The following is a 25,720-nucleotide window of genomic DNA, read 5'->3' as shown; positions in this document are numbered from 1 at the left end:
AGATTGGCACTGAACAGGGAGAGCATTTTGGGCACTAATCAAACTGCATTGAAGATCAATGCTGCAGATGAGCACAGATCTGGCTGCATTGATGCTCAGATACCATTATTTTGCTTCTAAGTGGTTCATTTAAAAAAAAAAAAACATTTTTTTCCTGAAACTTCCCTCTTTAATTGGGGTGCGTGTTATATGCCGATAAATAAGGTAGTTTAAACCTATAACGTTTTTAATATGCTAAGAACAGAGAGGAATCTCACACACTGCCAACACCAAAGCAGACAAATGCAAAGACAAGAAAGAAAAGTTGCTGCAGACACCCCAATAGTGATCCCACATCAAATAAAAACAAACAAATGACAAATGAATTGGTGCTGTGCTGCGGACTACAACAAACACCTAGCTATGCGGGGGTTAAACCCAAACACTCTGCAGGGGTGATAATCCCTGGGGAAAAACAACAAATGATGAACACAATAAAGCGAAGGGTGAGTAAACAGTGGGAAATGGTTCATGTAAACACAAAAATCAGTGCATACAATATACAAAAAAGTAAAAAACCTCCAGAGACGTAAACCCACCAAATGCAACATGCATTAAAAATAGAATAAATCAATAGTGCATACAAATGTATAGCAATTAAAAGGAACACCACCCACCCTCCAGGGGTGTGATCTCAGTGGAGGATCAGAGTTGTGTTGTGTGTTGATTGGAGCATGGGGTGTTGGACTCGAAGTAACACCATCTACACATTTGGACTTTTTTATAATGGATACTTGCTTTGATACCATGAAACTGCATTTATAGTTTGATGAGATTAAATTTGCACAGTTTGAAATTCAAATATTATTTAGGTTTCATTTTTGAAGACCACACCCCTGGAGAGCGTTTGTTCCTTTTATTGCTATACATTTGTACACTTACAGCCCTGAAGGGTTTTTACTTTTTTGTATATTTATTATTATATGCACTGATTTTTGTGTTTACATGAACCAGTTAGGTTTTTATTATTTGTTGTATTCCGTAGCACAGCACCATTTCATTTGTCATTATTTAATATCCTTATAATTTAATGCCAATGATTCTTCTACACAAAACTGGCCAGAGAAAGACACAGCAAGGTACAGCTGCCATGCTATGCAATTTAAGTCACTCCTTGCTGGCTAAATAGCTGTAGACCAGTGGTTCTCAAACTCGGTCCTCAAGTATGCCATGTTTTCAGGTTTTCCTTCACTTTGCACAGCTGTGGCATTGATAAGAGCCATTTTATCCCAGGGAAGTTCCCACAACATGGCCCGTTTGGGGGTGCTTGAGGACTGAGGTTGAGAACCACTGCTGTAGAGTCTCGAGCTGCTAGCAAAGGACCAAAGATGGAGAGAACTCTCCCTGATTGGGTGAGGAATCACAGTGGTGGTTGCCCCTAAAGCCGGCCATAGATGGATGGAAATTTGGCCAGCTAAGCAAGGAGCAGCCAAATTTCGATCCATGTGGGGTCACCCACGCTCAACAGAATTAGATCAGATTTTGATGAACAGGAATGTTGGAAAATGTTTCTTCATCAGCGTCTAAAGTCACTGATCTGCGGAGAGCCCCACCCTCAGAATTCAATGCCCTGATGGGGGGATTCCTCTATCCACCTTGCTTGTGTGGATGGAGGATTTTTTTTTGTAATTAAAATAAATAAATAAAACCGACCCATCTAGGACCAGCTTTGGGGGCCCAATCCTAAAGTGAACATCCTTACCACTAACTAATTAGTTGCTAGAGGTTACTGCACATTATTACTGCTCACTGATTAGTTGCTAGAGGTTAGTGCATATCCTTACCACTCAATGATTAGTTGCAAGGGGTTAGTGCACATCATAGTTAGTCAAGTTGAAAAAAAAAAGACACAAGTCCATCCAGTTCAACCACAGAATAAATAAATAAAATTAAATAAAATTAAATAAACAAACAATAAAAAAAAAAACATAGTACAATCCCATACACCCAACTCCATACCCACAGTTGATCCAGAGGAAGGCAAAAAAAAAAACAGCAGAGCATGATCCAATTTGCTACAGCAGGGGAAAAAATTCCTTCCTGATCCCCCGAGAGGCAATCAGATTCACCGTGGATCAACTTTACCTATAAATGTCTCATTACTGCTCACTGATTGGTTGCTAAAAGCACTTCGTCTCCTCACTGCCTGCATACCATGGACTGGAGAGGTGAGGGGACCCATCAATAGACAAACAGAAAATAGACAGAAAACTCATAGGGATCCTAGGATCAGTAGCATTGCTGGGGAAAGGGGGGTGACTAGTGGCAATGCTGGGGGTTAATAGGATCAGTGGTGGGGGGGGGGGGGGGAATTCCTTAGGAAGCGGTACAACTGTAACAAATTATGAATCATTTAAAGCAAAGCTGGCAGAGAGGGGAGGGGGGAGGACACAGGATACAGATACCAGGCTGAGGATGACGGAATCACACAAACTTACCACGGTGTCAGGGCACAGCAGCCATGATTATTGTGGTCAGTTTGCAGAGAGGAGGGTACAGCCAGGCAGGATCAGCCAGGTATTTCAGGTGATACGGGGGTCCAAATGGCAAAGCACAAACACCAGGCTGTATAACATGCTTTAAGGGAACGGGATCTTTATTTTTTTGGGGTTTAACAAACGCTTTAATGAAGGTTAGATATCACTATCCACTATGAACTGAAAGGTTGCATCATACCCTGGCCCATTTATAAAATGCAGGAGGAGGTGTGCAGCCTTCGGTACATCATGGAGTTCTCTCTGCTCAACATTGTGTGGTTGAAAGAGCGACTGATCATACAACAGGTCACGTGACAGGGCTCTCTTTTTTTAGATTTCTTTATTCAAGCTCCATTTTTAAACGTAATTTTAATAGTGCTCCGCTGGCTTTAGATCCTCATAGCTAGTAGAGTGCCGAGTATATTTGTAAAGCACCCCGCTTTTTAACTGCATTTTTTTTTAAAGCATCAGTATGGTTGTGATAAGGTGACACCTTTGCTTTATAAAAAAGACTCTTAGGGATTGTGTTGCTGGAAAATTGTCACCAGCAATATAATCTCTAGTCTGGCATGGGCTTTCCTGGTATTTTGGTTTGCTTTAACGAGCAAAAGAAATTCGTGAACCTGTCAGATGGAACACAGGTTAATAGAAAAGTCATTCTAGGGTTGTCTTTTAATAAAGGTTTCTCATTAGTAAAGTAAGCTGCATACTTGCATGCATTTTGTTCTGCTGCTGCTGCCATCTGGTGGTAAATAGTAGTATAGACAATGCAGCTGTCCTTGCTATCATTGTTGCAGTGGTTTATAGGTGTTTGCTGTACTGAACATCCCACATGGCTCTGTCTATAATAATATATGCTAAATATTTTCTGCTCTGCTGTACATATTATCTTTGGCAAGAATAAAACATGTACAGTCAAAATACTTTAGTTTTGGCGAGATTAGGGAATGGATAAAACGCTGATCCAGGAGATGTAACAGAAAGCAAAAAAGAAATATCTGCAAAGTGAGCGAAATTTACATCTAAAGGCCCGTACACAGGATTGGATATTCTGAAAACAATTGTTTTGTCGGATAATCCGACCGTCTGTATGCTCCATCGGACAATTGTTGTCGGAATTTCCAACAACAAATGTTGGCTGTGTATGCTCTCAAATTGTCCGACAACAAATGTGTTCAGTCGGATTATCCGATCGTGTGTACACAAATCCGTCAGACTTAAATCCAAAGTTCAAACACGCATGCTCCGAACCAATGCTAAACATCAGAAAATAGCAGAAGTTGCCCAAAGGGTGGCGGTAAAGAGCTGAAAGACCACGTGGTTTGGTGTATGTTGGCTGAAAATGTTCTGCCGTCTGTATGCAGAACAAGTTCACAGACATCGCCTTCAGACAAAAATCCACAAATGTGTCCGATGGAAGTGCGATCGCTTAGAGCCAGTAAAATATGGATCGTAATTCAGGCAATGCCTAGTGAATCTGTTGAACTTTGCTATGTCGATGGCCCTGTTGGCACCACCCAGCTTGACATAATGTGATTTTCAATACATTTTAGTCAAAGGAGTTGGGTAGAAAACATAACTGATCAGCCGGGCGTACACAGTACACATTCCTTTCCTGTAACCATGGGTTGCAGAAAATAAATTTGCACAATTTCGCCATCAACACGGTGTTGACAGGGGAATCAGCAATTGTCTTCTCCTGGCGGGGGAAGAAGACCCCACCGGGAGAAGACAGTGATTATCACTAGCAGCTATAGCTGCTGCTAGCGATAATCATAAGAGAATCCGGCAGGCTAGTTGTGTATCCAAGTTGATTGATTGATCAACTTGGTACAATCAGCCTGCCCATTAATGGTTCGAATCTTAGATGGTTCCTGCTCAGCCAGCTGCGATTCGAAACTTGTATGACCAGCCCTATCCTACCCATAATGATCCCAAGGACAAATGGAAATTTTAACTCCCCCCCCCCCCCCCAGTGGTGACAACAGTAAAAACCTGACAAAATGTTGGCAATATACATTTTAAAGAGGAGCTTCAGCCCCTGTCCTTTGTGGCTTTGCTCTCCACCCGTGCCGCCATTATGACACGTGCACAGATGTTCCAAAGGGTTCGCTCAGCCACCGGGTTCTGGCAGAGCCCTTTGGCACATCTGTGCACATTCATTGTATTTCTTCCTGCGCATGCACAAAGATGTGGAGGGTTAGTGAGTTCCACGCTATCCGGCTTTGTGCACACGTAGATGTACAGATGTGCTGCAGAACTGTTTGGACCTGAAGCCCTGCAGCACATCTGTGCATATGCAGAATCCGGAAGGGTGTCACAGACGTCGTGCTCACCTAGGTGAGGAGCACAATACATGTTTAACCCCTTCATGACAGAGGGTAAAACAAATCCTGAACACAATTTTGCAACTTTGACATGTGTAAGTAAAGCTGGACATATCACCGCAATATTCTCTATCATTACTGGTAATTACTAAGCGCCGATATTTGCGCGAAACACGTCTACCTCTTTGTCCCCTGCTCCATCTGTCAACCACTTGTCATATGAAGCTTCAATAAAAGGATTTTTGGAAGTGCAGCCGTCCGGAATTATTTCTTCACATTACACAGCATGCGAGCTGGGCTAGTACCTGACTAGTGTGTGTGTGGGGGGGGGGGGGATTAACCAAAGACTCACTCACCTGGAGCAGCTTTTCTTGTTTCATGTAGTGCAAGGCCCTGCCTGATTGCATACACATTGAAACTCTTGAGGTTTGACCTCATATTAGATGGTTTTGGTAAATCTTAAGACAAAATCCTGCAGAAAATCTAATAGTGTGGGTTGGGCCTTAGTCTGTGGGGTTCAATATTGAGTTGGCCCACCCTCTAAACCTATAACAGCTTCAACTCTTCTGGGAAGGTTGTCCACAAGGTTTAGGAGTGTCTATGGGAGTGTTTGATCATTCTTCCAGAAGCACATTTGTAAGGTCCAACACTGATATTGGATGAGAAGGCCTGGCTCACAGTCTTCACTCCAATTCACCCCAAAGGTGTTATATTGGGTTAAGGTCAGGACTCTGTGTAGGCCAGTCAGGTTACTCCACCTCAAAATCGTTCAGCCATGTCTTTATGGACCTTGCTTTGTGCATGGTCATGTTCCAACAGGAAGGGGCCATCCCTAAGCCGGTCCCACAAAGCTGGGTGCATTAAATTGTCCAACATGTCTTTATATGCTGACACCTTAAGGCCTCGTACACACGACGGGACATGTCCTATGAAAACGGTCCGCGGACCGTTTTCATCGGACATGTCCGCTGGCGGATTTTGGTCTGATGTACACACCATCAGACCAAATTTCCCACGGACAGCGAACGCGGTGACGTGGCCGCGCCATCGCTGCGACGTGCGCGACCCTGGAAGGTCAATGCTTCCACGCATGCATCGAATCACTTTGACGCATGCGAGGGCTTTCGGCCGAGCGGACATGTCCGGTGAGTCATACAGACGACCGAAAATGTTCGACGGACAGGCTTTCAGCGGACATGTTTCTTAGCATGCTGGAAACCTGTCCGATCCGCAGGAAAATTGTCTGGTCGGCCGTACACACGACCGAACATGCCCGCGAAACTGGTCCGCCGGACCAGTTTCAGCAGACATGTTCGGTCGTGTGTACGAGGCCTAAGAGTTCCCTTCACTGAAACTAAGGGGCCAAGCCAAATTCCTGAGAAACAACCCACACCCTAATCCCCCCTCCGCCAAATGATTTGGACCAGTGCACAAAGCAAGGTCCATAATGACATGGATTAGTGAGTTTGGAGTGGAAGAACATGGGCCTTTGGGATGAATTAGAGCGGAGACTGTGAGCCAGGCCTTCTCGTCCAACATCAGTGCCGGAACTCACAAATGTGCTTCTGGAATAATGGTCAAACATTCCCATAGACACACTCCTAAACCTTGGTGTTATAGCTGCAAAGGGTGGGCCAACTCAATATTGAACCCTACGGACTAAGACTGGGATACCATGAATGTTCATGTGCGTGTAAAGGCAGGCGTCCCAATACTTTTGGTAATACAGTGTATATGCAACCTCACAGGGAAAGACCCACTTCAGTGAGATCGTATATATGAGCGCAGTCGGCAACAAGGGGTTAAAAAATGAGAGGGGGGGAGGGAGGGGGGAGGTGACAGCAAAAGAGCAGATTAGTCTTGGGGTGAAGATCCGCTTTAAGCTTTTCCTTTGTAACATTTGACTAACACTTGTCAGCAGGAATTTGGGTTTATCCTGATAGAATATTGCAGTCTTTTAGACTAGATAACAAGGAATGTGTCTGGATTGGATACCTGTATAGAACCTGTATATACCTCAGCTACAGAAATCCAGTCAGTCCCCATTGCCCAGGGGCCTGTTCCCTTATGTAGCCTCTGCATACTTCTTATACTGTTCATCTATTGCAGAGCATTAGAATAATAATCATGGCAGATGAGGCGGATTTACCACCAATGAGCATTGATTTACATGAAACACAGAGGAATAACTGGAGCAGCAGGGAAGATATAGATCCAGAAATCATTTCCATAATACATTTAATAACTCTCTCCATACTTTTCATCAAGCTCATCAGAAGCATTGCAGAGAGCTCTACTATGAGGGAGCGACTCCTTCATTCCTCCACTTCCATTGTCACGGCAATGCAGGCTTGAGTAACAGGATTGGATAACAATGGGCTCTAATAATCAGTGATAGGCAACGCTACCCAATGTACTTCACCATTATGCAAACGTTAAAGTGATTGGAAACCATCACCTTGTAAAACAACCCATTCCGTTTAAAATAGAAATGAAAGGCAAACACTTGTGTATAGATATAAAAATAACATTATACATACTTTTGTTTCTCATTTATTATTTCTCAGCTGCATAAGAGCTGGGGAGGAGAAACAGCAGCTCACTGATCATCTGAGTAAAAGGCTGGGGAGGGTGGGGGGATGGGGGGATGTAAGGACAAGTCTAATCATTGGAGGAGAGCAGGCTGATTTCCCATCACAGCTAGAGAACTGACCGCGGACAGGCCTGGATTTACTCCCTTTGGCGCTATACTGTCGGAATTGAGGCGGTATTCGGCCGATAGCGGTGCGGTATTAACCCCCGCTAGCAGCCGAAAAAGGGTTAATACCGCTGGCAATGCGCCTCTGCAGAGGCGCATTGCTGGCGGTATAACCGTGGTGTCCCATTATTTTCAATGAGAAGGAGCGGTGAAGGAGCGGTATTACACACCGCTCCAAAGATGCTGCTTGCAGGAGATTTTTTTTTCTCCCGCCAGCATTGAGAATGCTGGGGCAGGAGTATTTCAGGCGTTATTTATTCGCTATTTTTAGCGCTAAAATGCCTGAAATACGCCTCAGTGTGAAATGGGCCTAAATTTTTGGGTTAAAATAGTTAGAACTTGAGCTGTAATGGCTGAGTTATCATCATACAGTTGAACCTCAGATTAAGAGCATAATCCGTTCCAGGAGTATGCTCGTAATCCAAAGTACTCACATATCAAAGCAAGTTTTCACATTGAAGTCAATGGAAACGAAAATAATTTGTTCCGCATTGACTTCAACGGGATGCAATACCGAATGCGGCCAAAGGTGGGGGGGCGCCAGAGAGCGCCAAAAACAGCCTATAAGGCTAGAGGACACTTCAGCTTGTTTCCTGTGCCCCCGTGCCTCAGGCCAAATGAGGTACTGCAGGCCTATTTCCGGCTCTGCTCAGCTTCTGCACCCCCGTACCTCAGGCCAAATTAGGTACTGCAGGCTTATTTAGCTTGAATTCTGCTGGTCTTGCAAGTCACTCGCAAACCGAGTCAGAATTTAAAAAAAAAAAGTTGCTCACAAATCAAGACGCTCTCAAACCAAGTTACTCTTAAACCAAGGTTCCACTGTATATGAATTTAAGATGTGTGTACATATATAATCATTTTGGTTTGGTGTGAAAATATTTGATGATAAAACATCAAATGTGTGTGCTATGAGATTGGATTAAAATATAATATTTTATTGCCAATAATAAAAGTATGGCTAATGTTTTTTATTGTCATTAATTGTATTATTTATGGATTAAGTACTGTCTACGATCCCATGTGAAAGGTTGGGATTACATATTCTTTAACAATCTGCTTATCTGAGTTTTATATAAACAAATGCAGACACATACAAGACAATTATCACCTTGTGTAATATGTGCAGTTTGTGAAATGCAACCTCCCTCTCATGCTCCATCTTTGTCTAGGTGAGGCTGCGAGTGGGCTCATGGAGCAGGTAGATGGGGGACGATGAAACCCGCTATGCATTATTTTCACAAGCGGTCATTTAGGCAACTATAAGAAATTAGTTGGTGGGGGGGGGCTGTCAGCTAATCCCAATGAATACAATAAAGAAAGCGGAAGTCAATGACATGGTATCCCAGCCATACTTCATAACCAAATATTCAGCGTCTGGTACTCACATTGCACTTCAATGTACTGTCGGGTCTCCAGATCCTTCACAGCTGGATGGTCAACCATACACACAAAGGGAACTTCGTCATCTTCTCGGAGAACGGTGATGGATATCTGACTGCGTACTCTGAACATCTTGTTGTCCACGGCCTCCACTTCTGTTTTACTACCTGTGAACATCCCGTAGAAGTCATTAGGTCAGAGTAATTCCACATAACAAAACTCCACTTTCATCACTTTGATTTCCCGCAGTAACGCTGCTGCTTTTTGCTCTCTTACTGCTGCCATATGTACTAAGTGCACTTTGCAGAGTCATTTTCTCCCTCTTGTCAAATGCATGTCCTAGTTTTTTGTTTGCCTCCACAACTGTAAGCAATGTCAAAATGACCTGCTTGCCAGTTTCTCCATCTTTTGATTTGCTTTTTCTTTTCTGCATAGAAATCTCATACGGCTGAGCAATGACTCACTCGCTTTCCTTAACAAGCAACTAGCCGTCTCTTTGTTTCATGTTCTACACCGACACGCTAAATCGCTTCTAAGGTCTGTACCGTTTATGCTTCTCAGCGAGGAATCACATGGAGCTTGCAGCATTAGAATAAAGCCTGTCAAACTTAACCTTTGACATGTATGCAGAATTCCTTATTGCCATGTGACTGCAGCACGCCGCTTGGTGCATATAGAAAATCTGGTAAATCTCAGAGCAAGCATAATAGACATTAAGATGTAAGATTCTATTAGATACCGGTATATATTCAATCCCACCGGCCTTGTGCATCATGAATAAAAACAAATGCCTAACGCAAGAGCAGTCAGACACCAAACCTGACTATATTACAAAGGACTGATCATGATAATGCAATCACTTAATGACGCTTAAAGCTGAACTCCAGGCAAATAGCTAAATACACAAATACAATATGAATAAGAGAAGCCTGAAAAACTATTTGTAATTCATTCCATCCAGTCCTGAGATGTATGCAGCTCTGCCACACAGCACTTTCTGGCAGGGCAGCATACAGATTTTCAATAATACTTAAAGTGTAATGCCCTGTACACACAATCGGTAAAGAGCCGAGAACCTGCTTGGTCACTTTCCCCGTGTACACACCGGAGGGTTTGCCTTTGGGGAAAACTTTGGTGAGCGCTTTGGCCGGGAATCCCGGGCGTGTGTATGCTCCACCGCAGTGTTTCCTATAGTGAAAAGAACACCGGGAATCACAAAAAAAAAGGGGCAACATGTTCTAGGTTTTCCTGCCGTGATTCCCATCGGTTTTCCTGTCATGAAGAATACACACGGCCAGTTTTCCCAGCCAAAAGCTGTCATGGCAGTTTTCCCAGACAGGAAAACATGGGTCAATTTATTTTTCATCCAACCAGCAGGTTGAACGGAAAAAAAATGACCAGATTCTCCCATCAACCTATTCGGTGTAGATGGGGAAATCCTCCTCGCTGTCTCTTTGTATTCTAATAACGATGAGACTGCCGCCATCAGATTACACAGATCAGTGCTGCAGTCCTTTGCCTGTGGTGCTGATCGAGGAAAAAATATCGATAGGGTGATTATACAGAAGTCAGTCGGTAGATCAACTTTCTGTGTTCAACCACAGTGGCCACACATGGATCAAAATGTGGCTAGTCCCTGCTGAGCTGGACAACCTTTCAATCCCTGTGTGGCCAACTTAAGTTCACCTTTTCAGAAAAAAATGAAAACGGTGAACACCCCACACCCTTCCCACCCTCCCATGGTCTCTGCTGTACTTACATCTGTAAATGACAAGTTGTCAGTGTCCATGTAGCTAGTGCAGCAGCCTGGGGGTTTGAAATCCCTACTCTACTGCCCTTTCATTATGTAGGGCTTCCAGGACAGATTAGGGCAATTCTGATTGGTCAGCACCAGCACAGAGCATCACTCTGATCCATCCTGGAAGCACTGCAGAAAAGGGGGAGAAGAGTAAGGATTTTAAATCCCCAAGCTGCGTAGGCACTGACTGACAACTTGTCACCCACAGAGGTAAGTACAGCAGGGACCATGGGGTGTAAGGTGTAGGGTGTTCATTCACCTTTTCATTTTTCCTGAAAAGGTGAACTTCAAGTATACCTAAAGGCAATTTTTATTTAAAAAAATGGGTCTATTCCAAATGTCCTATTTACCATTATCATAGAGAGTGAAAGCAAAAGAAAATCTAAAATGTATGGCTGTCCCCTGAAAAGTAACAGAGGGAAAATCTCCCAATGGGGACACTATTCAGGTGACTTGGGGGTCCCTAAGGAATTCCCTTAATTTGCCGGGATATCCTGTCACTTCCTGTTTAGCTATGGGACAGAAAGTAGAGGGAAATCACCATAATGGGACACAGATGGCGGAAAGAAATCCGACTGGGTTTTTAACCCCCCTTAATCTATCCAAATGAGAAAAAAAAAAAAAGTTTTGCCTACAGTTCTACTTGAAGCTGCCTGGTCCATTCTGGAAGCACTGCAGAAAGAAGGAGAAGAGTGGAAATGTTTAATCCGCGGGCTGTTGCACCGGCTTCATGGGCAATGACCGCTCATCTCCCTTTGAGGCAAATACAGCGGGAGGTGTAGGGAGTGTAGATGGTGTTATTTTACCTTTTTATTCTTCCTAAATAAGGTAAAAGTAACCCTTTAAGGGTGTGCAAAGGAAAAGCAACAATGATGAGCTCATTTCACTGCCGATCTGCTTCCTCCTCCTATCAGCATGCTCACTGATCAGCTCTTTGTGCTGCTTCTCCCTTTTCCAATCTGAACTTTGTTGTACAAAAACAGCAAGAGGCTAGCACCAAATCACATTCAGGTACTTACTCTAGTTGTAACAACTTCAACAAGAACAGTAACAACTTTAAAATAATGAGTTCATGAATACAGAGTTGAATAAACTTGTTCTTTTTCTATGTGCCTGGAATTCAGCTTTGACGGTAGAATAGCAGTTTCTGAATACATTCATGGTATAGTATATACTTGTAGTACTTTACCTATTCTCCTCTATGTTGCAGCTGAATAAATATAATGCATTATGCATTACATCAACCAACCAAAGATAAATGCAGTCTGACAAAAAATGAAATATGATTGGTTGACATAGATCCTGAATATCATAGCTCTGGGCACTGATATTTAATAAGTCATATGGTATTCTGATAAGTTAAACTTCCCATTGCAAGAGCTTTCTACTTCAATCTTTCAGAACATACTGATGAAAACGCGTTCCTTTATATCACCACTAAAATGCCCTACCAAACAGTGAAAACTGACAAAAAAAGGGAGGGAAGTTTACAATACAGATAGCTAAGAAGAGCAGACGCTATAAGGCCAATGGATGCCAGGCCTGGAGGGGCTACTGGATTCTGAGTGGTCGCAGATTAATAGTTAGAACGCATTGAAACACGCATGCATATTCTTGCACTGCTCTAAAATAATGTACAGGGTTTATTTTTTCAGGTGTTGACAGTCTTAAAATAATTGGGCTAATCAACACAATGCATCATAAGGTATGAAAAAAAAAAAAACAACATGTGGTGCAGCGTACTATATGATAATGTGGATGTGCCCAATAAACCCAAAAACAAAAAAATGATTAAAGTGAACCTTACCAATTCCTAGATGTGGTGATTGAATTTGATTTTTATTTTTTTGGCTTTTTTTTTTTTCATCTGGAGATCTAGCCAGCGAGTCTGTTATTTTTCAACTTCCTTTAAGGGCTCGTTTACACTTGGTTCAAAATGTCATTGAACACACGTTTTTAACCATAAGCACTCTAAATGGCAAACAAAGCACCTGTCACTAAATGCGCACATGGTGTGCAACATAGGAACCCTATAGCAGAAGGTGAGCAGGGACCAGAAAAAGAGGAACAGAGGGGAGAGGTTCGGCAGAGCAGGAGAAATTAGCAGATGCCCCATGTGGTGGAAGCAATATAGCAGAAGGTGAGCGGGGAACGGGAAGCGAGGAATCAGCAGAGCTGGAGGTTACTACTGAGCGAGGAATCAGCAGAGCTGGAGGTTACTACTGAGCGAGGAATCAGCGGAACTGGGGGTTACTACTGAGCGAGGAATCAGCAGAACTGGGGGTTACTACTGAGCGAGGAATCAGCAGAGCTGGAGGTTACTACTGAGCGAGGAATCAGCAGAACTGGGGGTTACTACTGAGCGAGGAATCAGCAGAACTGGGGGTAGTACTGAGCGAGGAATCAGCAAAGCTGGGGTTACTACTGAGCGAGGCATCAGCAGAGGTGGGGGTAGTACCGAGCGAGGAATCAGCAGAGCTGGGGGTTACTACTGAGCAGGGGATCAGCCAAACAAGGGCACTAATAAGCTGGGCATCTGAACAGGGGTACTAATTAGCTGGGGTTCTGCTGAACAGGGGTACTAATTAGCTGGGGTTCTGTGGAACAGGGGTACTAATTAGCTGGGGTTCTGTGGAACAGGGGTACTAATTAGCTGGGGTTCTGCTGAACAGGGGTACTAATTAGCTGGGGTTCTGCTGAACAGGGGTACCAATTAGCTGGGGTTCTGCTGAACAGGGGTTCTGCTGAACAGGGGTACCAATTAGCTGGGGTTCTGCTGAACAGGGGTACCAATTAGCTGGGGTTCTGCGAACAGGGGTACCAATTAGCTGGGGTTCTGCGAACAGGGTACCAATTAGCTGGGGTTCTGCTGAACATGGGCACTAATTCGTTGGGGATCTGCCGAGTGGGGTTCCTACTGAGCCAGGCTCCATTAAAGTCTCAAAAAAAGCATCAATTATGCATCAAAAACCACATAAAAAAATCATTTTGAAGCGGTAGGAGTTTTAATGTGTGTTAAAGTTGAAGCAATTGTGAATGTGTGCCCCAACAGTCCAAGATGTTCAGATAAAGTGGCAATTTGATGGTTAAAAAACAAACCATTTAACTTTCCCAGGGGTGCTTACACTGGATGGCTTTTATTCCATCTATGCAAATGAAGCCCTCCAGCAGTGTGCTCTCACCGCTGACAGGGCTTCGATCTTCATCCAGTCCTTTCAGGTACGTGGGCTCCGGCCGTGTGAATGGCTGAGCTGCCATGACATCATTTCTGCTTTTGCGCATGGGAGCCACCGATCACGGCACAGCAATCTGACTAGATGGCATACTCCGTATGCTGTCCCTTAAGAACGCAGTGTACATGTGCCGCCAACTGCAGAACCAGTGAATATCTCCTAAACCGTGCAAATTTGGAAGATATTTTTTGTAATTACAGGTAAGCTTTATTATAAGTCACCAAGCGGTGTTTACTATTGCTTTGACTGATACATATGCAGGACAGTATATATATATATATATATATATATATATATATATATATATATATATATATATATATATATATATATATATATTGTGTACTAAAACATATTTTCTGTATTTGTTTATATTTTCATATCATAATTTTCTCTTCTTTTAGTAGTGCTTGACAAACTCCTGAAGAAGCCAATTTATAACGGCGAAACAGGTCTGTATGCATATCTAAAACTGTATTTTATGCTGTAGATGGATTTTATATTCTATCATGGATTTTTTTGTAATAAAATGTATTTTTGATAATATATATATATATATATATATATATATATATATATATATATATATATATATATATATATTAGGGGTGTAACGGATCGTCACCGATCCGTGATCCGAACGGGCCACCCCGTTCGGATCGGCACACCCCGCGATCCGCGGAGCGCTCCGGAGCCTAGGCCTAGGAAAGTCCCCGGCTTCGGCCTAGCTCCGGAGCGGCGGCCAGTCTGCTTGCCAGAGCCCAGCGTGACACGCCTCCCCGGGGAGGCGTGTCACGCTGTGCACTGGGCTCTAGCAAGCTGAATGGGAATGTTAGCAGTGAAGCACTGGTGTGAGAGGAGGGGGGGGAAAGGGGGAAAAAAGAGCACAATAGCAATTCACAGGGGTGGATTAAAGAGGAAGCAGGTGAGGCTGTTTGGGACTTAAAGTACAATCTTGATGTTTTTATATATATATATATATATTTTGCTGTAAAAACATCAAGATTGTACTTTAAGTCCCAAACAGCCTCACCTGCTTCCTCTTTAATCCACCCCTGTGAATTGCTATTGTGCTCTTTTTTCGGATCAGCAAAAAAAAAAAAAAAAAAAAAGGTTCCTTTTTTTAATTGGTCCAAAAATATATATATATATATATATATATATATATATATATATATATATATATATATATATATATATATATATATATATATATATATATATATATATATATTTTTTTTTTTTTTTTTTTTTTGGACCAATGAAAAAACGGACCCTTTTTTTTTTTTTTTTTTTGCTGATCCGAAAATGATCCGATCCGTGACTCCTGATCCGAGGATCGATCCGATCCGTGAGTTTTTTGATCCGTTGCACCCCTAATATATATATATATATTTTGTGTTCCTTTGCACCTTTAAAGTCCCATTCCATATTTTTTCCTAAATTTCTCAAATAGCAGACTTACTGGGCGGATCACCAGGTTATAATAAAAAATAAAATAAAGCCTAAAAAAGAAAACTAAACAGCCATTACACTTAAGAATCAGTAAGCTGCAATACAATCAATGTTTGCTTTCCGGATTAATACCTCTTTAAGGCTGCTTTCACATTGCAGCGTCGAGCCGCGGTGGCGGTATAGCCGCGCTATTTGTAGCGCGGCTATACCATTGTGTCTACCGCAATATTCGGGCACTAGCGGTGAGGTTTTAACCCCCGCTAGCGGCCGAACAAGGGTTAATACCGCGGTATTACCGCGCTTTCCCATTGATTTCAATGGGAAGGCGCGGTATAGGAGCGGTGAACACACCGCTCCTATACCGCGGTAAAGATGCGGCTAGGAGGACTTTTGGAGCATTCCTGCTATTGCACCGCTTCAGTGTGAAAGCCTTCGGGCTTTCACATTGAAGACTACAGGGCATGATTTTTTCATGCGGTATAGCAGCGATATTTTTAGCGCTGTACCGCATGAAAAACGCCCCAATGTGAAAGGGGCCTAACTTTTATGCTATCAAACTATCGCTTTCAACTGTAAGATGGTGGGCCGTCTGCTTGTTGCTCTGTGTATGGCTTATATAACTTGTATAACATCAGATGATTCATTTACCAGCATGTTGGTACATCTTACCTTCGATCTCATGATTTCCCTTGAACCAGCGTATTACTGCAGCTGGTTTGCTGGCCATGGCTGTGCAGTTCATCTCCACTTCCTCCCCTTCCACATACGTGTCCTTCTGCACATCAATGACCAGGTTGTTTGGTGGAACTGAAACGATAACAAAGATAGGGTGGAAGGACATAGCAAGAGATGGGTGATTATCATGGAGCAAAGGGAACCAAGGATAAAAGCTACACATACACTGAAAGCTTTAGCCAACACACAGCAGACTACACCGGGGCTCATTTATAAAACCCAGCAGAACTGTTGCTCATGGCAACCAAAGAGTCCTTCATCCTATTGTGTAGCCTCCAGGGGAGGAACGTCAGCTGCAATCATGTTACTTCTTGCAGCCTATCAGACGGCTTTTCCGTCACCCTGTCTTCTATAAATGAGCCCCGGCACGTGTGACCGGATTAAAGCCCTTCAATGATCACGGCACGTTTTGGCCTTTGAGGACAGTTTTAGACAAATGAGATAAAAGGCCACACACTAAAAGAGGTTAAACACAAATATCACCAAAGACCAGGACAGATTGCCTGCGACACAACAGATGTAGATGACATATTCATTAACTGAGAGGGTCAGCAGAATGCAGCAGCCTCAGTTGTTTTTAGACATTATAAAGGGATAAATGAAACAGAAAATGCTTGCATAGGAAAAACAGAAGAGAGGAAGGTGAACTTCGGGGCACGGACATACAAGAGCGGGAGATGATAGGAAAACGGGTGACATACAGATAAGACTGGGGGGGGGGGGGGTTACTGCTTACTAAGAACTGTAATAGTGGTGTAGGCCTCTTGTGGGGGGTCGGTGTAGAGCTGGCAGAAGTATCTCCCCTCATCGTTGATCGACACGTTCGTGAGCGACACCCTCAGCTCGTTACTCGAGAAGTTCACCAGCTGGAACCGTGCGTCTTTCAGAGCTGCGGAATTCAAGAATATTAGTACTTTCCAGTAAATAATAAAGCAAAGTCACATGTATCACCATCTGTTGTCAGCCTTGGAAGAAGTGCACATTACTCAGTATTAAAAGAAAAACACTTAAAGCCATTAAGACGGGGGATTATAGAGTTAAAAGAAAACTATTAAAAAAATCAATAAGACAAACCGGGCATTAACTCCTTACAATACACTTGGTATGAGACTTCCCGGAATGTCTTATCAAAGTGCAGACATGGATCTATAGCTGCGAACCACAACGACCAGCATGGTTGGCAAGTAGCCAGAAAACACAAAGATTGGGTCCCATTTAAATTAAAGTGCCATTCAAAGGGTAAAATGTATTTTCCTTTAAAAAAAAGGTGATGGTATTGCAGAGCGATCCCCTACCTCCTCTTTTTGGAGTCCTCTTTTCCTGCAAGTCGTGTGCTGCAAGGTAACATGCAAGGGCACAATCCCAAACCGGACTGTATGCATCCATAGACTCACACAGTGGAGGTCAGCCATGTCCTCTGCTCCCTTCTGAGGATTTGACTGGCAGCAGAAGCCTATGGCTCCCCTACTCTCAGAGTCTCCCGTGAGACCAGGAATCGAGCGCAGCAATGCTGCAGACGGGGCCGGTGAGAGGAGTCGGGTAAGTGTTTAGGGAGGGAGGTGGCCAGAACAAGTTGGGGGTCATTGTTTTACCTTAATGCAGGGAAAACATTAGGCACATTCTGATTTCTGGTGCCACATTTGGAACCTTTCAGGGGGAGGGGTAGCGGATACATGTTAAATCCAGAAATCCGCCCCCACTTCCGGGGAAAAAAAAAAGATCACTTCAATCTTGTGCAGCAATCTACACAATGTCTGGCCCTCCTCCTCCTCCTTCCCCGCTGCCTTCTGGGATACAGGTCCCAGAAGGCAGCCAGGACCATTCAGAAAGCGCAGCACGGCTCACCCATGCACAGTAGGAAACAGGCTGTTCCGACATTGTGGGCTCCCTGCACAGGTAAGTGTCCTTATATTAAAAGTCAGCAGCTACAGTATTTATGATACTAAATTTTCAGCTTTAAACAAACAAAAAAAGTTATACTTACCTGCTTGGTGCAATGGTTTTGCACAGAGCAGCCATGATCTTTCTCGTCTCTAGTTCCCTGCTGACAGTCCTAGCTCCTCCCTCCTGCTGACTGCAAGCTGCTTCCCCTAGGGGCACCCATGAGTGCTCGCTCCCGAGCAACTTCTGCATGTCCATGAGAAACACAGAGTGTGTCTCGGCTCCTCCCCAATGAGTGGGCCAATGGGTCCCGCTGTTGTGTCTCAGCCAGTGGGGAAGAAGAGACCTGGAAGAGCCTCTGCTCTCGTGCACATTGCTGGAACTCGGTAAGGTGGCCCATACAGTTTTTGTCATTGAACCAGCAGATGTGGATGGGGGAAAACTCCCGCTGACAGCTATTCTGACAGCGAGGAAGCTTCCCTGCTGTCACAATACACGAGCAGCGCTGCCGGCGATAGCCTGTAGTGCTGATTGAAGGGGAAAATCTGAAAGAGCCGTTTTACAGAAGGCGAGCGGTAGATTGACTTCTGTACAACCACAGTGCTCATACATAGCTCAGACTTCACCTGGTCCCTGCTGAACCAGGCACATTTTGTTCCACGTAAAGCTGGCTTAAAAGATTAAATGAGCTGCTGAAATTGCTTTTAAAAGCACAGCCATACTTCTGAGGCGCAGACTTTCTTTCATGCCCCCCACCCCGTTTTTGTGTTGTGGGACATCAGCCTTTAAAATGCTTCAGACACTCACTGCCTAATGCATATTCATAAATAGTGCACCTAGAAATGGGGCTCGTAACACACTCCATATTGATGAAATCATGAACTTGCTACCCCCCAAGAGTTCATCCAGTATGCAAAGTACTATCTAGACGCATTTCTCGCATGCAAAGACTTTTTTTATTACCTGGATTTGCATAAAAACGCAGCAAATGTAATGAATCATAAACAAAATAAGAAGTGATCTCTTGAGAAAGGTTTTCTCACACAATAGAGGCCTTAATAAACATTAGTGCATCAAGCCCATTATCCTTAATTATCCCTATAAGTATGCTGATGTCTGCTGATCCCCTATAGTCATTCAACGTTTTGTTCAACCTGAGGCGATACATTTCTGCCATACACTTTACAGGGGACAGGTAATTTACTGTACGTTTCCAGACATCTTCGCAATTTCTAAGCAATAAACGTTCGCTCCAAACGACGAGCATGGGAAGGTTGTTTTCTTGGTGTGATTAATGCCATGAGATTAATCGCAGTTAATCGCGCTTTTCTTCTGCGATTAATCTCAGGAGATTTAATCTCCCAAAATCGCTTGTACAGTCAAAGCTAATAATACCGCATGAATCAGTTATAATTTAGGGAGGGCAGAGGAAGCCGGATAATGAGCTGAACAATCTATCACTAAGTAACACTTTCACAAATCATGGAAGCTTCAAGGCTGACGAAAGTAACAATGTTTCCCCAAGAAACTAAAGAGACAGCAAACGTCCATGAGCAAAAATACAACCCGACGTCAAAGAAATTGTCCTTTACTGAGGGATGAAATGGGCCCTCTAGTCTGCGCTTTGTTTTACAAATGTTTTCATTGTCATTTCATATGTCCAGAAGACAGACTTCTTTTTCTATCCTTTTTCTTTTTGATCTCTCAAAAGTTCCCATTCTGTCAGGAAGTCTCTCAAGGGCAAAGTGACGAAAGCCTTGGACCAGAATGCCTCCAAGGTCCTGACAAGAACAGTTATTTGTCACCATTTACTGACCAGTAGTGTGAAGGCGTGAGGGAAAAGATCGGAGGTTCTCTACTTGTCTACAGATTCCACTGACAGAACCAGACATAGTTCACATAATAAAAGCACTATGCTTCTATTCAGAGCTGCCTTTACATAGCCATGAACACAACGTATTATACATTTGCTGACCCTCTGGCCCGGATTCACGTAGGAGATACGCCGTCGTATCTCTGAGTCTGAGGCGTCGTATCTTGGCGCCTGATTCAAAGAATAAGATACACCAGAATTTGTATAAGATACGACCAGCGCAAGTCTCCTATGCCGTCGTATCTTAACTGCATATTTACGCTGGCCGCTAGGGGCGTGTACGCTGATTTACGTCTAGAAATATGTAAATCAGCTAGATATGCCAATTCACGAACGTACGCCCGGCTGACGCAGTACAGATACGCTGTTTACATTAGGCTTTTTTTGGCGTAAAGTTACCCCTGCTATATGAGGCATACCAATGTTAAGTATGGACGTCGGGCCAGCGTCAAATTTTCCGTCGATTACATCGTTTGCGTAAGTCGTTCGCGAATAGGGCTGTGCATAATTTACGTTCACGTCGAAAGCATTGGCTTTTTGCGGGTTAATTTGGAGCATGCGCACTGGGACACTTTCACGGACGGCGCATGCGCCGTTCGGAGAAAGCGTCATTTACGTGGGGTCACATTACATTTACATAATACACATCTTCCACATTTGAATTAGGCAGGCTTACGCCGGCCTATTTACGCTACGCCGCAACTTTGCTTAGAGAATACTGCACTTCCCTGTCAAAGTTGCGGAGGCGTAACGTAAATAGGATACGTTACGCCCGCACAAAGATGCGCTCTCCTACGTGAATCCGGGCCTAAAAGTAATTTGTTCTATTATCAGGAATTGAAATGACCCACTTGATACTAAAAGATGGTCATTTCATTGTGCAGATTTAGGCCTAATATTCCATATTTGATTTAAAGCGCAACCCCAGCTTTTATTAAACTTTACATAGTTTGTTTGGGCCAAGCTGGCCAAAAAAAATGATGTCCTTCGCTAACATATGAGGCCTCTGGATGTGCTGTATTCACTGAGTCTAGCTGAGGCAGCATAGAGCATGCCGTGTTCCGTCTTCCTGTCTCATACCCAGAACACAACAGTCTATCTGAGCTTTCTCCAATGTTGTGGATTTAGACTCAGCCAATCAGAGGACGCTTTGTATTCAGCTTTGAGTTGTGCTTTAAGACCCATATTTTAAAGGACCATTTCATATAACAGCACTCGGTTCAGCAGGGGACTGAGCAGTTTACCTGCTGAATTAGAGCTGAATGGGATAGAAGTCAAGGTTTCTGACATCTGTGCCTGTTCAGTTTGTGTCCACATTTACATGGACATGGGTGGACCTTTTCTTCAAGGGAAACGCAAACACTTTAGCTGCACAGCTATTTTTTTTATGGGGGGGGGGGGGGGATCTGTGGACTTTTGTAAAGAGGAACTCTGATGTAAGGGGCTTTCTGCTCACCAAAACCCCACTTGCGTCCGAGTTCCCAGCATTCCCCCTTAAATTTAGAGTCTCCTAAGCCCACCTTATATCCGAGAGCACCCCTTAAATCTGAGTCCCCCTTACCTTAGTGTACTTAATTGCTCAAAAACTAGAGAGAGAAGGGAGGGAAGGGGGGAATTTAGTCACAGACAATATATGGTGAGCTTACTCAACCGGGGATGGAGGCTCAGGCATAGGAAACTTTCATCCATCATGTATCTTCAGGCTGATGGGCTATACATTTCCCTCTCACACAAGCACCCCAGGGATGGAAGTAAAGGTGAGCAGGCAGACACAGAGAGGTAGGGTCAGGAGGAGCAGATCAAGCCTTCTCCCATCCCGTCCATTTGGAGGTCAGGGGTGAACTGTGCTGGCTCTAAACAGTGTGAGAGATTGACAGACTTAAACTGCAGCCAGCCCTCCGGGCGGTTGGCAACCCTGGTGATTAGGGTGTGCACACCTGTGCACTCTGCAATTGTAGCACTTGTTACTTGGGTCTGAATAGTTGGGTGGCAACCCCAGGTAGCCCCATGATGGCTCTATGGGTGGCCAGATTTAACAATAATTGTGTCCATTTCCATCAGGTTTAGATCCATATAAACACTAAATGCCAGTCTTTTTCTTCTTCTGGACCAGGACGGACTAGGAGGTATCAGATGTAAGTGGGTACAAGTTCATTTACATCACCTTGCCCATAGACCCACATGGAGCTTCCAATCAGACCCACCTGAAAACAGGTGGGTCAGATCAAAAAGAGCCCTAAACTCAAACATTTTTTAAATCAGCACAAGGCAAAAGACTTTGACCTCTTTCACACGGAGGCATTTTGCAGGCATTTTAGCAACAAAAACAGTGCCCGAAAACTGCCTCCCGTTGAATTGGTGCTTTCACATTGGGACGGTGCGCTCGTGGGGCAGTAGAAAAAGTCCTGCAAACAGCAACTTTGGGGCATGTTTGGAGCGCTGTAAAAAGTGCTCCAAACCAAAATTGCCCCTGCCCATTGAAATGAATGGGCAGTGCTTCCAAAGTGTGTCGTAAAAACGTCTGGCACTTTAGCGGCGGTTTAGCAGCGCTTCAGTGTGAAAGGGTTCTCATTGTGAATGCAATATGTTCCTTGGGTTGATGGATGCTGCTTTAGTTGAAATCAGAAGTCCCCGGAGACCCCCCCCCCCCCCCGCCCCCCTCAAACACTTACAGTGATATTCTTCTGATGCAGTGAGGGTTAATAGAGCCGAGGGACCTGTGAAAGGCACTAATCAAGAGGATCAACTCTGCCACCTCTTTCCACCCACCTTCTTGTAGCTGCACCATCTTGAATCTAAACGCATTTTAGGGTGTGCCCCCAAATATGTTTTTGTATATTATATTGACCCTGACCAGGTTTTTTTAGGCTGAACCACCCCTCCTCATTACCTCTTATTAGTGGCCACCGGCGCATAGAAGGAATCCCTTCAGTTCTCCCACATAGAGGAGTTTGGCTCCCATGGTTGAGACACAGGATCTTTCATTCTATTACTAGGGTAGGACGCACTAATTTGGGGTACTTTGTCGCAGTAAGTGGGCTTAGCACTCTGAATATATAGTGTGACCAAACCCCTTTACTAGAAGAAAAAAAGATTTAATCTCCAAATACAGAAAGGCTTCTTCACAGTAAGAGCTGTGAAAATGTGGAATAGACTCCCTCAGGCGTTGGTTCTGGTCAGCGCAGCAGATTGTTTAAAAAAAAATAGGATGCATACCTAAATGCACAAAAGATAGTTGGATATTAACAGTTAGAGGTAATAACAGCAGGAAATTAATCCAGGGAATATCCGATGGTCCTCCTTGAGGATCAGGAAGGACTTTTTCCCCCACTGGAGTGGATTAAATCATGCTTTTCTGGGGTTTCTTGCCTTCTTCTGGATAAATTGTGGATACAGCATTGGGTATTTGGAGTGTTGTATTGCTTTGGTTGAACTAGATGGACTAGTGACTTTTTTTTCATTATCTTACTGAAAATATACATTTTGGGCAGGATACTCTATTTTTACCAATATGTCTCTTTAAATGGTAAAATCCTTTATCTAATGACAGTTTACTTAGCATGCCTAGATTTTTGAAGAGGAAGAAAAACATTGCTCTCATACATCTTTATCTTGGAAGGCTGGGAAGTTTTGCTACATGACACGGCATTAAATAATGATATAGGTGCACTAAAGTGGTACTTAGAAAGCAAATTATTCTAATGAAAAACTAAGCAGAAAGGGATTTTCAAGCCATGTCACACTGATCCTTTTTAATTCAGGGGACAAGAGCATATTAAAGGATATTTCCATCTTCCTATTACTTTATATTTATTAGCTAATGCATGTTCTGCAATCTTTTTGGTTCTAATTTCAAAGCATTATCTGTACCATCTGCTTTTCACCCAACACAATATTTATGTTTTCTTTGAGTTCAAAGTATTTGTTATTGGAAACAAGTCCTGGTATCAATGAGAGTCCAAACTTCTGTTCTTTTTTTTGGGGGGGGGGGGGGGGGATTTATTAATGGTTTTTGCTTGAAGATATTTTATTATTTTGAGCTGTTTTAAAGTTTTTTTTTTCCCATATGATCTTCTTTATAGGACCCTACCTTGAGTTATGCCGCATACACACGGTCGTTTTTTGTGATGAAAAAAAAAAACGACATTTTCAAAAACGTCATTTAAAATGAAGGTGTGTGGGGAAAACGTTGTTTTTTGTCTTCTGAAAAACGTAAAAAAAAAAATTCGAACATGCTTAAATTTTTTGTCATTTTCAAAACGTCGTTTTTTGTGTCATAAAAAATGATTGTGTGTGGGCTAAAACGACGTTTAAAACAACCTTTTTAAACCCGCGCATGCTCAGAAGCAAGTTATGACCCGAGCTTGAATGGAACAGAGTGCTGCCGTACGTGCTGTACGTAACCGCGCTTTGCTAGAGCATTTTGGAAAAAACGATGGTGTGTAGGCAACGTCGTTTTTTAAAATGAAGTTTGAAAAACGTTGTTTTTTTTTCCATGAGAAAAAAATACGATTTTTTTTTTCCCATCACAAAAATCGACCGTGTGTACGCGGCATTAGGTGTCCTATTTTGGATCATTCATTATATACATTTTATAAGGGTCTCACAGTGTGGATGAACAGGCCCACTCTCTCTTTTACGGATATGTATAATTTTGTATATTGCCTCTGGTACAAGAATTGAGGGGTTACTGTATATAATCGAGTATAAGCCGAGTTTTTCAGCCCTTTATTTAGGGCTGAAAATACCCCTCTCGGCTTATACTCAAATTAGTGTACCTTGGGCGACCATTTTTTAAAACTCGCGGCTTCCTCCTGGTCACTTCCCGTTCTGCGATAGGCTTTGGACACTGTGTTCAGTGTTCCGCCTATCATGGACGTTCTTTCATCCTCTGACTCAGTTTCCCAGCAGACACTGTGTTCAGTGTTCCGCCAATCACGGACCTTCTCTTGTCCGAGGATGAAAGAACGTCCATGATAGGTTGAACACTGAACACAGTGTCAAACGCCTATCACGGAACGGGACGGGACCAAGAGGAAGCAGCGAGTTTTAAAAAATGGATGCCCGCAGCACAGCCTGTCAAGAATTTCAGGTATGCTGCAATGGGCACAGTGAGATTGTAATGGGCACAGCGAGGTTGTAATGGGCATAGTGAGGTTGTAATGGGCACAGTGAGGCGTGCAAATGGGTATTGTTGACCCTTCGCTTACAGTAGCTGCTGCATTCTCACCCTAAGCTTATACTCAAGTAAATACGTTTTCCCAGTTTTTTTTTGGTAAAATTAGGTGCCTTGGCTTATACTCGGGTCGGCTTATACTCGAGTATATACGGTAGTACAAAAAAAAAAAAAAAAAAGAGCATTTGTGGATAGGATGTGTATTCTCTCTTTTATGATTGGGTGGACATTGGGGCTGTTTACTAGGAGGTTGACCAATATATCGGCCGAATTTTGGCACTTTTTAATTAATCTGCATCAGCTGCTGGTCCCTGCTTAACGGGCCAAAATTTAAACCATCGGTGTAATGAAGTTTAAAAAAATTCAAATGCAGCCACATCTGATGCCACGTACACACGGTCATTTTTCGGCATGCAAAAAAAAGACGTTTTTAAAAACGTCATTTAAAATCATCGTGTGTGGGCTTCACATCGTTTTACGGCTTCTGAAAAACGACAACATTTTATTTTGAACATGCTGCATTTTTTAACATTGTTTTTTAAAATGTCGGTTGTAAAAAATGATCGTGTGTGGGCTAAGACGACGTTT

At 43.3% G+C, this 25,720-nt stretch overlaps 1 protein-coding gene across 7 annotated transcripts in view; it reads right to left on the bottom strand.

Annotated features, from left to right (window-relative positions):
- CADM1 (cell adhesion molecule 1) overlaps positions 1 to 25,720 on the bottom strand; it is a 427,454-nt gene that overhangs the window by 165,820 nt on the left and 235,914 nt on the right. For all 7 annotated transcript variants that reach the window (XM_040325375.1, XM_040325377.1, XM_040325376.1 and 4 more), the window contains 3 exons: positions 16,939 to 17,091; positions 16,137 to 16,274; positions 8,987 to 9,148 (listed from right to left, as the gene is read on the bottom strand). In XM_040325375.1, coding sequence (XP_040181309.1) covers positions 8,987 to 9,148; positions 16,137 to 16,274; positions 16,939 to 17,091 — 453 coding nt within the window. The remainder of the gene's footprint in view (positions 1 to 8,986; positions 9,149 to 16,136; positions 16,275 to 16,938; positions 17,092 to 25,720) is intronic.

The sequence above is a fragment of the Rana temporaria genome, chromosome 10, assembly GCF_905171775.1.
Source record: "Rana temporaria chromosome 10, aRanTem1.1, whole genome shotgun sequence".
Lineage (NCBI taxonomy): Eukaryota > Metazoa > Chordata > Amphibia > Anura > Ranidae > Rana > Rana temporaria.
This window is presented reverse-complemented; position numbering and strand designations above follow the sequence as displayed.